The sequence below is a fragment of the Aegilops tauschii genome, chromosome 4 (genome assembly GCF_002575655.3).
Source record: "Aegilops tauschii subsp. strangulata cultivar AL8/78 chromosome 4, Aet v6.0, whole genome shotgun sequence".
In the NCBI taxonomy this organism is placed as follows: Eukaryota; Viridiplantae; Streptophyta; class Magnoliopsida; order Poales; family Poaceae; genus Aegilops; species Aegilops tauschii.
Genome location: NC_053038.3, coordinates 482,195,518 through 482,209,615, shown reverse-complemented (window position 1 = coordinate 482,209,615; position 14,098 = coordinate 482,195,518). Strand labels below are relative to the sequence as shown.

Sequence of the window (14,098 nt, the reverse complement as noted above, 5' to 3'; positions counted from 1 at the left end):
CCCGTGGCGGTTAATTATTGGGTCTCTTTGGGTAACTCATGACGTATACAAGGAATATTCCACAAGACTTTGCGCACAAGACGAATACTCTTCTAAATCCTAGGCCTCCAGTACATTATATCCCATCCACAATCAATACAATACAAGCGGGATATAATGTTTTACCTCTTCGAGAGGGCCTGAACCTGGTTAAACATTGTGTCTCTTGTTCATCCTATTACTCCCTCCGTCCGAAAAAGCTTGTCCCTCAAATGGATGTATCTAGCCAAGACTACCAGCTCGGGTCCCCCCATTCGAGATTCGCCGGTTTTAGCTCCGACAGCTGGCTAGGCGGTGAACCGTCCGTTCATTGCGCTGGCTGGCCCCTTGTTCGTTTGCTCGGTCCACGACTAAGCGGTCAATCATTGATCATTGATCGGTCGATCGTTGACTTTTGAAAAGAAATCATGGGTCTGGAATTTTTTGCAGAAAATAAAAACAATTCATAAATTTTAAAAAGTCATGAATTTTAAAACAAATTTGTGAATTTGAAAAAAGTTCATGGAATTGAAAAGGATCATGAATTTGGAAAAAATCATGGATTTTAAAAGCTCATGAATTTGAAAAAAGTTCAAAGTTTTGAAAAGGTTCATGAATTTTGAGAAGTTTATAAAATTGAAAGAATGTTCATGAATTTGATTTTTTTTCATGAACTTTAGCAAAGTTCACAAATTGAGAAATTTCACATGTTTGATTTTTTTTCATGAATTTGATAAAAAACTAATCTATTTCAAAAATATTCACAAAATTGGAAAAGGTTCAAGATTAAATGTATTTGTGATCTTTTAAAAAATGTTTGAAACATTGGAAAAAGTTCATGAATTGAAATAAAAAACCATGAAGTATTTAAATAAGAAGGAAACAAAAGGAAAAATAAACGAAATAGAAAAAAGGAAGACTAAAAGTAAAAAATCTGGTCCAAAGCTCTAGAAGTTCCGTATCCAAAACAAGACAGAAAGCTAAACAAAAAGTAGAAGCGGTTCGCTTTGACGGGCCGGCCCAGTTGATTGTGGGGTGTGACTGGGTACATTTACTGAAGTAATCAACGCTGATTCTCAAAAAAGAAATTAATCGGCGAAATCACTAATTAAGGAGTACTCGTTGCAAAGAACACTCAACTTTCCCAGGTCGCGACAAGTGGCGCACATGCAGCACGCCACTTCTCGCAACCTAGGAGTTTTCCCTTTTTCGTAAACCCGTTTATTCAAAACGTTTTATCTCTTCAAAACTAGATCCCATGTTGATAGATTTTGATGAACTTTTTTTTCACATAAAAACCGGACGAAAAAACCGGGCGAAAAAACCGAACCGGGAGCACGGTTTTTTCCCTTTCCGAAAGAGGCACGCCCATGCCTCTCGCGAAATCACAACCGTGCCTTTCGTGGAAGCAAAACCGTGACTCTCGTGGAAGGAAAAAAAACAGAAAACGCGTTTTTTCCCGTTTCCGAGAGGCACGGCCGTGACTCTCGCGAAAGCACAACTGTGCCTCTTGCGAAAGCAAAACCGTGACTCTCGCGAAAGAAAAAAAAACAAAAAATGCGTATTTTTTTCCCTTTCCGAGAGGCACGGTCGTGACTCTCGCGAAAGCACAACCGTGCCTCTCGTGGAAGCAAAACCGTGACTCTAGCGAAAGAAAAAAAACAAAAACGCGTTTTGTTTTTCCCTTTCCGAGAGGCACGGCCGTGACTCTCGCGAAAGCACAACCGTGCCTCTCGCGGAAGCAAAACCGTGACTCGCGAAAGGAAAAAAAACAGAAAACGCGTTTTTTTCCGTTTCCGAAAGGCACGGCCGTGACTCTCGCTAAAGCACAACCGTGCCTCTCGCGAAAGAAAAACCGTGACTTTCGCGAAAGAAAAGAAAAAGAAAACGCATTTTTTCGCACAAATTTTTTTTGATCGAAAAGCTAAGGAAGACCGGGGAAAATCAAAACGTCGAAAAAACCCGAAAGAAAACCCGTTTAAAAAGCTGAAAACGCGTGTGAAAAAATAAATAAAAAATCCGGAGGAAGCGTCCACAGCGCGACACGTGACAAATGACTGAGAGCGCGCCAAGTGGCGCTGATCGTTGCGAGGCTCCCGAAAAAGCGCTCGTTAACTAGTTGTTCTCACTAATCGGCGCTATAGACTATTACCTCGGTCCATAAGACCTCTACCACAAAGCCCACGCGGCCCTGTCGACAAGGTTACGCGGGTGTTGGAACTCAGATTTTCGTTTTATTTTCTACCTAAAGAAAAAGATTTTCCTTTTCTTTTTTGGAAACTTGGAATATTAGTTACTCGTCTAATGGACTATCTTTGCGATGATCTTGACAAAAAGAAGAATGGTGTATACAGTGAAACGAAATTGTTACTCCCCTCGTTCCTAAATGTTAGACGTTTTGGCAGTTCAAAAATACATTTGAAAACAGAGGTACTCGTTACTTGTACTATTTGCTTTGATCCACGAGGGAGAAAAGCGTTTACGGGCGTCGCATCTGTCTTGGCCGTAATCAGCCTACCTACCTGTAAACCCGTAACCACCTGAGCTTGGCCGCTCCCAGTAGTACGTAGTACTATGATTTTCGCCTGCGTTCGGCGAACAGTGTGACCCCACGGACGGACTGTCGACGCCAACGCAGCGCTCCATCGCCGGCCGTACCAGTAGTCCGGTGCGTGGTCACGTCGCGGTCCCGCATTCCCGCGCGAGCGACGCCATACCGCACCCACACCCACACGTGCCGGCTGGGTTGGTTCGGCCGCTGCCCCGCCGGCGCCGGGAGACCCGTCAAGGAAAAAAGTGGTGCGCGAGCCCCGAGCCGCAGACCATACGATACGACGACGGCGACGGCTGCTGCGGACGGAGCAGAGCAAAGCTACGGCGGACGCTCGTGCCGTGTCCGTTTTGTCCTTGCCAGGCTACTATACGTACCACGGTACTAGTACCTGGAGAGCAGTAATTGACCGTCCGTTGTTGTGTCCGAGGTTCCCCGAGTTCGAGGAGATGTCGCGTTACGGAAGCAGCCCTGCAAAATGTTTCAGCGAAGCTATGCGCCTGGTTTGGTAGGAAACGTGTTCCGTCAGGTTGAGCAATCTCGACAGAAAAACCGGAAGAGCTGCTGCCTGGCTTGCCAATGCTGACCCTGCAGAAGTTAGACGGGCCACAAACGTGAGGAATGAGCTCCTGTATGGGGAAGAACAAATGGGATATTTGGATAAGAGCAACTCCAACGGGCCGACCCTAACGGACAGCGCTTTTGTCCGTTTAGGTCGGCCAGGCGGACACGGATGTCCGCTTCCGCGTTTGGGTCGGCGCGTGCGCCCAACGCTGGCCCGACCCATTTTGACGGCGCTAGAAAAAAAAACACATGTATATTAAAAAGAAAAACAACATTAATTAAACATAAAGCCGGCCACGAAGGCCGGCGAGAATACACGCGTCCACATTTGCATTTAGAAAAAATAAAAACAACCTAAACTACGAGGCAGCGCGCTGCCCTAGGCATCGTCGTCGTCGTCCTTAGGGGTCCGTGAGGTCGATGAGCGTCGGCGTCGGCCCGGCCCAGGAGAACGCTTTGTTCCAGAGCGCGGCCATGTCGGGCGCAGGCAGTGCCGGCGCAGGGGGCTGTGCAGCCGCGGCCTGGCGCGCCTCCTCCCCGGTCTCGCGCTGCTCCTCCTCGAGGTCGCGCTCGAGCATCTCGAGGCACTCGCCGTCGCGGCGCTCCTCGGCCACCCGGATCTGGCGCCAGTGCTCGAGGTACGCCGCCTCCTGCGCTGGAGTCGCCCCCATCCAGACCGGTGGCGCGCGTACCCACTCGCGCACTATTCCCGTCCAGGAGTAGCGCTCGATGGGGGACGGCTCCGGCTCGGGCTCCGGCTGCTTCTCCGGCTTGACGAGGCATCGGGGAGGGTACGGCGGGGCCACGGCGGCACCACGCAGTCGCCCGCCGCGGAGAGGGCAAGTGCCTGCGCCATTGCCGCCTCGTAGCGAGCCTTCTCTTCCTCCGCCGCCTCCGCCCTGCGCCGCTCGTCCTCCTGGCTCTTCCGGTAGACGGCCGCAAGAGCCGCCTGGTAGGCTTCGTCGGCCGCCTGGTCCTCCTCGCGGACGATGAGCGGCGGCGGCGGCTCGCTCCGGTCGACCTCGCGCACGCCCCGTCGCCTCGCCTCCTCGTGCTCGAAGGCGAACCACCTCGCCCAGTTGGGCGAGTTGGATGCGTAGGCGGGCTCGCGGCGCTGCTCCGGCGTCAGCAGCGCCCGCCGGCGCCGCACCTCCTCCGCGTGAGCCCTAGCCGTCCGCGGCGCCGCCGGCACTGGGATCCTATCTTGATCCAGATGCCAGTCGTGCGACAGGGTCACGTCGGGGTACGGCAGAGGCTGGCGGTGCTGCCAGTGCCACTCCGCCTGGTGCACTGGCACATTCACGCGCTGCCTCTACCGGCGAGGCTCCGGCGGAGGCGGGAGGAACTCTGAGTGGAAAGGGGTGGCGGGGGTCTTGCCCTTGGCCTTGCTGCTGCCGGCGCCTGAGAAGAGCCCCATCTCGCTGTGGTTCTGGTGGCTAGGGTTTGCCGGCGACGGTGGAGCAAAGCTTGCTAGATGTGGACGACGAGTTTGGATGAGGACGGCCCCGCCGCACGATCGGCTTAAAAAAGGACGAGCGTTGTCGCTGACGCGTGGACCCGTGGTCATAAATTAAGCTGACCGCGTGGGCAGCGGGTAGTTGGACGGCCGCCAGGCGGGGACGCCGCGGACAGCGAGAAGGCGCGCGTGGCGTCCGTTCGGCGTCCACGCCGACGCATTTGGGGCGCAAATTTGGGCCGCAAATGCATCGGCGCGGACGCGATGCGAACGTGATTTGGGTTTGGGTCGGCGCGTTGGCCCGCTACTTTTGTCCGTGCCGACCCAAACGGACGGCGGCGGACGAAATGTGTCGGCCTTTTGAAGTTGCTCTAATTTTCCGTAGCAAAGCAAGGCAGAGGGCTCGCAGATAAGTAAGACTAAAAGGCTTCCTGATGCTGATGCTAGGAAAGAGGCTCCGCCTACTGACATAGAGAGAATGTCAGCATCTTTCTTCCAAGAATTGTACTACAGCCGAGACCCGAACATCTCCAACTGGGATATATAGTAACAACGTGCAGTTGAAATTACCTACGAAAGCAAGTGCCAAATCCAGACGGTCGCAGCGGACGGCCGTTCACTTCTGCATCAAGATGCTACACCCAGGGCAGGACAGCTTTCTAACGCCAACAGTCAGCAGAGAAAAAAGAAAGACCTGGCAGAAGCGTACACCATTCCATTCCCCGGTTTTGTCCAGGAACGAGACAGTGCAGAAATAGAAGCCCACGACGGCGACCCGTGCGGTCACACATTGTGGCTTCTGGTCGCGTTCATGCATGTCGATGATTTGGTTGCGCATGTGGTTAACACCAACTCGACCATAATTTCAACGGGGCCCGCGGCCACGAGAGCTTGAAGTGGACCGGCGATGCATACGTAGTATATCTCCGGGGAATGACAGACAGGGAAGCCGGCAAATCCGACTAGGCATATTTGGCAAGATAAGCGAAGGAATTGGCACGGCTCCACGTGCTCGCTACTGATGCATCTTGTTCTTTTTTTTTTTTGCGAGGGCACTGATGCATCTTGTTCGGTCGATCAGTGAGTAAGAAACTTGTCTGATTTCCGTTTGGAGGTGAACCGACCGTGCTGAGCGGCAGGGGAGGCAACTGCCGCTCTCAGATGGCCAAGTGCATCGTGCAGTGGTCGGCGCGCGCTCGGCAAAAAAAAAAGGCCGGTACGTACGTGCAGTCGTACATACAGATGCAATGCACGCGCCGTAGGTGGCAAGTACGTGCCGTTCTCGGTACCTGAAGAACCACGATGCATATATACTACTGCATCTACTCGTACTGTCGTGCAAGCTACTGTCCGAACCAAGGCGGTGAAAAGGGCTAGCTCGAGCCAGACTTGTGCGACTGGTCGTTAAAGATGGATCCGATGGACCGATGGTCAATTCGAGACGTGCAGCAAGAGGCGACCCGGATTCCCCGCGAGATATATGCGATCGCGATAACAAAGGAACAACGGGCGTGCACCTTCCGTTCCGATACTCGCTTATCCGTTATCCATCGGTCGTTCCCGGTTCCCCGACGTGCGTTCCAAGCCAAATTGCATGGCGCGACCGCCGAGCTCACCTCAGCGTAGCCAGGGGAGCGCCTAGCTAGAAGCGTTTGAAAAAAGAAGAAGAAAATATCCAGCAAGGATCGATCGATCGATCATGCATATGGGGGCGAACTGCGGAACGGACGACACGAGATGGCGCACGTACGGCGGGGCTGAGCCGGACCGAACCCTCGCCGTCACGTCGCCCCGCGCGCAGCTGGCCTGGCCCGGGCCGCGGTGGACCTCTGCTTTTTTGTGCGGTGAGAGCTGCGGCGTAGTACTACGTCCTAGCATGTCTCCGATTGGATTTCCGGGCGGCGGCAGGCCTCAGGTTTCACGTCCGGCCTGGCGTCCGCCACATGTCGGGAATCATTCAGCTTGATTCCGACGGCTGAATGAATGCATCGTCACTCGCGTTGATCGTACGCTTGCTTCCGTGCGTGAACCCCCATGGGCTCGACAAGGCGGATCGTCCGTTTCATGCTGAGATTTCGTGCAAGATTATGAAGAAATTTTGAACTCTCAGCAAATAGTAATTGTGCAATCTTGGCGAACATTTTTGTAACTAGAAAATGAACAACGCGAATAACTTTGTCGGAGTATATTTTTTGTAACTAGAAAATGAACACATAAATACGTCTTGGCGAACATTTTTGTACGTTTGTGTGAAAGTAATTGTACAATCAACTTAGAATTAGTTAGCTTTCGCAAAAAAATAGACTTAGAATTAGCTAATTCTCGATCGGCAGAGACAGAATTTTCTGGGTACTAGGTGAACGCATTTTTATAACATGGTGACCGTTTTTGTACATTTATATGAACAAATTTATGAAATCAATAAAATAATGTACTAGTGCATGATGACCGAAGTATACTAGTAATAAGTTCCCTCTAAATTTAAATAGATGAATCCAAAACGAAGAATAAAAATATTACACTGATAAGGCCACCCCAATGTATTATATCTTGATCTAGCTATATCTTATGCATTAAATGTGTATTTTTGTATGGAACGTATCTTGTTATTTTTGTAGATCTAAAATATCTCTCCTTTAATGTGATTTGAGAGAGACAAAGTATGAGTTGCTATAGCTTTAGTGCTAAGAGCTATATCTAGATTAAGATATGGTAACTCTCTCTTTTCTCCTTAATTAGGGTGCCACATCAGAGTTTACTTAGGTGCCATAATTAAGATATAGTCTAAGGTGAAGCAATGAGTATGTCCTAAAGTTTGTACAACTCTTATCTCAAAACCCGTTGCTTGATATATTATTTAGTAAATAATGAATTCCTACAGGATTGCAAAAAAGAAAAGAATACCTATTGAAAATTATATCCAAATATACATTAATAAAAAGCTATTTTCTAATGAGATACCTTTTTCCTGATTGGAAATACCTCATCTATTCCAAAATATAAGGTGTATTAGTATTTTTTTGAAAAGTGAAAATTCTCAATGTTTGACTAAGTTCATAACAAAATTTAAAACACAAAAAATTAACATCTAATTAGTATCATTAGATTCAAGATGGAATATATTTTATTTTTTTGATATTATAAATGTCGATACATTATTATTTAAATTTGGCCAAACACATAAACATTTGAATTTTAGAATAATAGTAATATACCTTATATTTTGGAACAAATTGAGTTAGAACGATCATTATTAACGGTAGTTTTATTTACTTGACGTTTGCCAGGAAGGGATGGAAAATCAAAGGTTTTTATGGTAATTTATATTGTCGTGAGGATGTCAAATTTAGTTAGCAACCATGACAATTCTGGCAAAAAAAAAACCCAGCGGATTTGCGATGTCAGCTAACTAAAATAGCCATCCTCGACCAACACAGATTGTCTTGAAAAATGTTTTGCATTTGCGATGTTTCCTGGCGAACGTTTGCTGTTTAAGCCGGTCCTTACTTTATACTCCCTCTATAAAGAAATATAAGACAAATATAAGAGTGTTTAGATCACTAAAGTAGTGGTCTAAACACGCTTATATTTCTTTACGGAGGGAGTACTTATTATCGGTCAATATTAATGTTTTTCCTTGTACAGTATAAAGCATGATGATCCTATATCCAGCTGGAGTATTTAATTTTGTAACCTCAGTTGATGTGGAGCATGCAACGAGATTGCCCTTATGAACATGAATTAATCGGTCCATGATAGATAGGCACTCCTGCCACTACCGGACAGCGCCGAACACGATATTGATATATGGTAACGCCATCCATCCAGCCTGCTCGTGCCGCCAAAAAACAAATTAATACTCGCAGCACAACGTCCCAAAGCCAGAAAGAGGCCAGTGTCTCCATGCGAACGCCAAAGTCAAACCCCAAACAAGCAAACACCTGCGCTTCCCTCGCTCGCCGCAACGGTCCGGACCCGGAGCCAGGGATACAGACCCGGAGCCGAGATCGGTGCACGCACGCACGGGTGGGCTGGGTGGGTGACGTCGGAGGCCGTAGCTGCCGTGCCGCGCGCGCAGCCCGTCCCTCCTCTCCTCCGATCGATCCCGGCCCCTCTCCTCGCTCGCTCGCTCGCTCGCTCGCCTATAACTACCGCCCGCGCCCCCCGGCCGCTCCCTCTCACTCGCTCTTCTCCCCGTTCGAGCCCCACAGCCACACACATCGCCCGCTCCATCGACACCGGCCGGGGCTGACAACGAGATCGCCGCCGCAACCGTCCGCCGGTTCTTGCTTCCCTGCCTGATCCTTGGCGATCTCGCCGGCTCGGTTCCTGGCAGGTAATGGCCTCTTCTCCTGATATTTTTCTCGCCATTTTTACAAGACCATAGGACGCACGGCCCAGGTTCCACATCACAGAAAGACGATGATAGTATCGAAGATATCTTTGTTCGGCCAGGGGGCACCAGAGCTTTGTTACGATCCTAGATCAGCACCAAGATATCTTTGTTCGGCCAGAGAGAAGGCCGGAATGGACTCTCCGCTATCCTTCCTAGGCGCCACCCAGCCTGCCTGCCACCGCATCACAACCACCGCCCGCCCGTCGCTACCAGCGCTATAGATCATGACGGAACATAGTAGTTTTCCCGCCATTACCCGATCGCGAGATACTGATAGGACACCACTTTGCGCCGTTGTCTCATCATCCATCGCGCCGCTCTTGTTCTTGTTGCAGCGCCCTTCACTCTGGACTTCTTCTCCCCGGCGGTGCCGCGCGGCGCGATAACCGGCGTGCCGGCGAGGGTGGATGCGGGCGCCGTTCCTGCCCCGGCGCTCCTCCTCTTCAAGGGATCTCCGATAGACAACGGCTGATCGGGCAAACGCAACGCCTTGCTTCTCCTGGTCCCTGTCGCCTGTTTCCTGCTGCAAATCCTTCATCAGGATCAGAAACAAGTAATTCAAGAAGAATCGAGGCGCGAGTCTATCTTGATCCGAGATGGCTAAGATCAGCTGCTTCTGTACTCTGCTCGGTGGCAAGGGCAAGAAATCCAAGGTCAGTGCTCATCTCTCTGTTTCTCATTAATTAATGGTTAATTAACCGGTTTGGGGTGGCCAGCGAGTGCACTTCTGTACACAGGCTCTTTACCAAGCCTGTTAATTAACTTGTACTACGTACTTCGTCACGTGTTTGCACTGTGTTGACCTATGTAGATTTCAACTATAGTATTTAATTAGTTTGTGTGTGGTCAATCCATGGCGTGTGTCGCAGGATGCGAAGAAGGTTCCGTACGCCAAAAGGGCCAACGGCAGCGACTGGCAGAAGGTGAAGCCGGTGGAGTCCATGGACGGGACGGTCGCCGCCTCCATCAGCCAAGGCGGTGTCGGCTGCGCCCCTGCCCCAACATGCCGCGACACAAAGGTTGTCGCCGCGACACCCGCCGAGCTGCCATACCGAGGCCGTGACGACGACAAGGCCTCGCCAGCGAGGGACGTCGGCCTCACCGGAGGCGCAGCCACGGACTCGTCCGGCTACAACAGCGACAAGGATGCTGCCGGCACCGGCACACCGGACGTGGTGAGCGAGCTGCCGTTGCCGGCGACTCCAGCGAGGCTGGAGCGCTCCTGCTCCAACATCGAGACGGCGAGGCCTGGCTGGAAGGCCTTCGACCTGCTGCTGCCGCCGGCCAAGTCGCGCTCCCACGGCGACCTCGCCACCTTGCCCGCCGGCGCCGGTAGCTTGCTCGCTAGCCCCAACGGCGCGCCGGCCGGCTCCAGCCCGGCAGCGTCCGTGAAGTCGACGTGCAGCGCGGACCGCGTGATGCTGAAGAGGAGGTCGTCCAGCCAGGTGCTCCCGTCCCGGAGCCGGAAGCTGTGGTGGAGGCTGTTCATGTGGAGCCACCGGAACCTGCACCGGCCGGGCGCCGCCACATGGAGCACCTTGCCACCCGCTGGCGCGGACCACCAAATGCTCCACTCCCACCACCAGCAGCACGACGGGTACACGTCCGACACGTTCGGCGCGGCCGCGGACGGCAAGAACAAGGAGATCGCCGAGGTGGAGGAAGAGCCGACGTGCCCGAACCAGTGGGTGGCGTTCTCGGCGGAGGCCTCGTCGCCGCTGGACCGCGTCAGCGCGTGGGTGAGCAGCCTCGTGGACGGCCCGCTAATCCACGGCGAGGAGCAGGAGGAGGAGGAGGACGAGGAGGAGGAGGGGAACGGCATCACCGAGACCGAGATCGAGATCGGCGAGCCGTCGGGTACGACGTCGAAGGACCACGCGCAGGCGCAGACGCGGCAGAAGCGGCGCAGCAGGGCGGCGGAGGAGGCGGTCCAGCAGGCGAGCAGCATCGTGCAGACGCTCAACGCCTTCTCCTCCGTGGCGCACATCTCCGGCATGGGGCTCAAGGCCGTCCCCATGATCTCGGCCTTCTCCAGCCTCCGGGCGGTGAACCTCTCCGGCAACTTCGTCGGTAAGTAAATCGATACGACGTTTCTACACTCAAGATGATCGATCGGCAGCACAGGTGCAAGTGAGTGATATGAATTCGTTGGTTTGATTTGGCATGCAGCTCACATCTCGGGCGGGTCGCTGCCCAGGGGGCTGCACTCGCTGGACCTGTCCCGGAACAGCATCGCCAGCATCGAGGGCCTGCGGGAGCTGACGCGGCTGCGCGTGCTCAGCCTCAGCTACAACCGGATCGCGCGCATCGGCCACGGTAACCATTTCTGATTTCTTCTCTTCTCTTGGCAACGGACCATGAATCCACCATGGATCGCGCCCATTCCAGTACTACGTACGTGCTCTGGTGAAAGCCAGCTGCGCTTGGGGGTATACCTTGTACATTGTTCAGTGTTCTGGTCAAGGACCGCCCGCCCCGGTAGCATTACGAGCGAGCTGCCAGATCTTGGCCCAGGCTAGCCAGGCACAGCACTGTAGTAGGGAAAGGGTGGTCCGAGCGAGCGACAGGCTATTCGTACACCCAAATTGATGAGCGTCGTGTCATCGGCCGGTACCAATACGCCGCGCTGGAAAGAACCTCTCTGGTTACGGCCGACCGATATAGACATCTCGCATTCTGCTTTTTACTTCGGATGTTTGCTCTCACGATCCTCGTCACACTCACACAGTACCTGGTACTACTAGAGTAGCAGCAGCAGCTTGTTCAGGCCTTGGGAACCGAGTGGATCCTGCACAGCTTTGCCCATCCCAGATGTAGATGCACGTGACTGACTGACTGACTGACTGGGTGCCACATCGTGGTCCACTGCAAAATTATGATCCTGCCAGAATTTCACCACACATCTTTGAGCTTTCAATCTCACAACTGACCAGTGACTAATCCTGCCATGTTCCTTGATGAAAACATTCCAGGGCTGTCGAGCTGCACGGCGCTGAGGGAGCTGTACCTGGCGGGGAACAAGATCAGCGACGTGGAGGGGCTGCACCGGCTGCTCAAGGTGGCGGTGCTGGACCTGAGCTTCAACAGGGTCACCACCACCAAGGGCCTGGGCCAGCTCGTCGCCAACTACAGCTCGCTGAAGGCGCTCAACCTGCTGGGCAACCCGGTGCAGGCCAACGTCGGCGACGACGCGCTCCGCAAGGCCGTCTCGGGCCTCCTGCCGCTGCTCGCCTACCTCAACAAGCAGGCCCTCAAGCCGCAGCGCGCGCGCGAGGCCGCCAAGGACAGCGTCGCCAAGGCCGCCCTCGGGAGCAGCCGCTGGAGCTCGCGGCGGCGCGCGAGCTCCACGGCGCGGCGCCTCGGCCACGGCCCCGGCTCGGCGTCGGCCAAGAGGGAAGGGAGCAGCGGCAGGAGCAGGTCCCTGAACGGGGTTCAGGCGAGGAGGTGAGACGATCGGGCAAGGAGCAATGCTACAGATGGCATTGTCACGTTGATCACCCTGGACTGGACGGCGTTGAGTTGAGACTGTGTGTACTGCTGGAAATAACTGCAAACGTTGTGAGACCCGAAAGGTGTACTTGGAAAACAAGTGTAGTGGTAGTGTTTCAAGCCTTTCCTGATGAGCCCAAAATGATTCAGGAAAGAAGAAATGACATGCGGATGGATTCATGTAAGTTGCGAGGTCGACCAAATTTGTAAAGTTAAGTAAAATGTTTGTAGATTTTTTTTAGGTCTAGTAAGCATTATTGCTTGAAAATGTTGTCGTTGGCTCCTAGCTTCTTCCATTTCTCCATTGCCATTGAGGAGCTCAATTGTACTCCCTCCGTAAAGAAATATAAGAATTTGAAGTTGGCACTAGAGCTCGAGTGCCCAGAATTTGAATTGTACTCCCTCCGCCGATGCGCTATGTACCGGTTTTCTGTTTTTCCTAACGCAGACTTTGCAGTAGAAAATCTAATTTCAGAGATCCTCCTTTTCCAAAAAAGGGTAGAAAATCTAATGAGAAAAGGAAAAACATCAGACATTATTTTACTGAGGTAGACTGGCAAGGCTGTGTGGTTCGGCAAATTGCTCAAGATAATTTACTGAGGCGGAGCAGAGGAGTGTAGCTCCTTTTGCTAACCAGCGTGCCACCTGATATAGGGCTCTTCCATCGTTTAGCACTTTGCTGGAATGATTGATAATGAAGGAGACTTGGCAAAAAGAAGCAAAAATAAAATCCGACCTACCGGATTCGAACCAGTGACCTAAGGATTTATCTGCAACGACTACAGTCCTCCGCTCTACCAACTGAGCTAAGGTCGGCTTGTGCTCTAAACTAGATCAGGAACTATGTAAACTAAGGCTGAAAGGACAAGGACAGGAATACCAAAAACCATATATATGGGCATCAGGGTAAAGGATCGTGCACGCTATACGGGCACCGAACAGATGCACCACAAGCAAACTTTTTATCCTTGGGTCAATGTTCGGCTGTCTTTGTATGCAAGTCAATCATCCATTTTTTTTTGCGAGGGAACTCAATCATAACATAATTGAGAGAAAAAAATTATACTAACATTTACTGCTGGCACTCCTCTAAAATGCCCAGTATTGTGCTTAGTTGCATGATGGTACGTTGAAAATCTCTCTTTCATTTTGAAGTTCTACCATATTTACATTGATTTGAAATGTGCGGATTTAGCCGACCGATGAGCAGAGCCAAGGCAAATAAGCAGTGTGTGCCATTAGACCTTTGACCGAGCTCGTGAGATCCGCTCTCCATGATGGTGGAAGGTGATATACTCCACTCTCCTGGGACAACGACATGTGCAGGTATATGATGGTGGCGTCCTGTTCTGCCAAAAGGTGCTTCATTTTGGTCCTCATAGATGCCGAGGGGATCATTGTCGACGTGCGACATATACGGGAGGGAGGGTCACCACCATCGGGACGGTGTTTGAGATACCGTGTCATTGGGCGTAGTTGGGAGAGCAAATTTTGCCGTCTCATATATATGCATCACTAGCAAAAGCCGATGTCAGTAATTGGGAAATGGGGGCTATCTCGCTCTCTTATGCTCATCATGCGCAGTGGTTGCATAGCCCACGGGTTTTATGCTGATGGCGGATTG

At 51.9% G+C, this 14,098-nt stretch overlaps 1 protein-coding gene and 1 non-coding gene across 2 annotated transcripts; one reads left to right on the top strand and one right to left on the bottom strand.

Moving 5' to 3' along the window:
* Positions 1–8,494: 8,494 nt before the first annotated feature.
* Positions 8,495–12,843, top strand: LOC109769759 (uncharacterized). Its single transcript, XM_020328484.4, has 5 exons — positions 8,495–8,925; positions 9,321–9,638; positions 9,855–11,055; positions 11,155–11,301; positions 11,958–12,843. The coding sequence occupies exons 2-5, from the start codon at positions 9,582–9,584 to the stop codon at positions 12,431–12,433; spliced, it is 1,881 nt and encodes a 626-aa protein (XP_020184073.1). The 5' UTR covers positions 8,495–8,925; positions 9,321–9,581; the 3' UTR covers positions 12,434–12,843.
* A 361-nt stretch (positions 12,844–13,204) lies between these two features.
* On the bottom strand, positions 13,205–13,290 carry TRNAY-GUA (transfer RNA tyrosine (anticodon GUA)). The gene is given in 2 exon segments: positions 13,205–13,240; positions 13,254–13,290. It is a non-coding gene; the product is annotated as a tRNA-Tyr (tRNA).
* Positions 13,291–14,098: the final 808 nt, after the last annotated feature.

What these genes read in the sequence shown, in the direction of transcription:
- LOC109769759 (XM_020328484.4), top strand. Translation starts at nt 9,582, where the DNA reads ATGGCTAAGATCAGCTGCTTCTGTACTCTGCTCGGTGGCAAGGGCAAG. An exon ending in GCAAGGGCAAGAAATCCAAG is followed by an intron (nt 9,639 to 9,854) that starts GTCAGTGCTCAT and finishes CGTGTGTCGCAG; the next exon opens with GATGCGAAGAAGGTTCCGTA. An exon ending in CCTCTCCGGCAACTTCGTCG is followed by an intron (nt 11,056 to 11,154) that starts GTAAGTAAATCG and finishes TTTGGCATGCAG; the next exon opens with CTCACATCTCGGGCGGGTCG.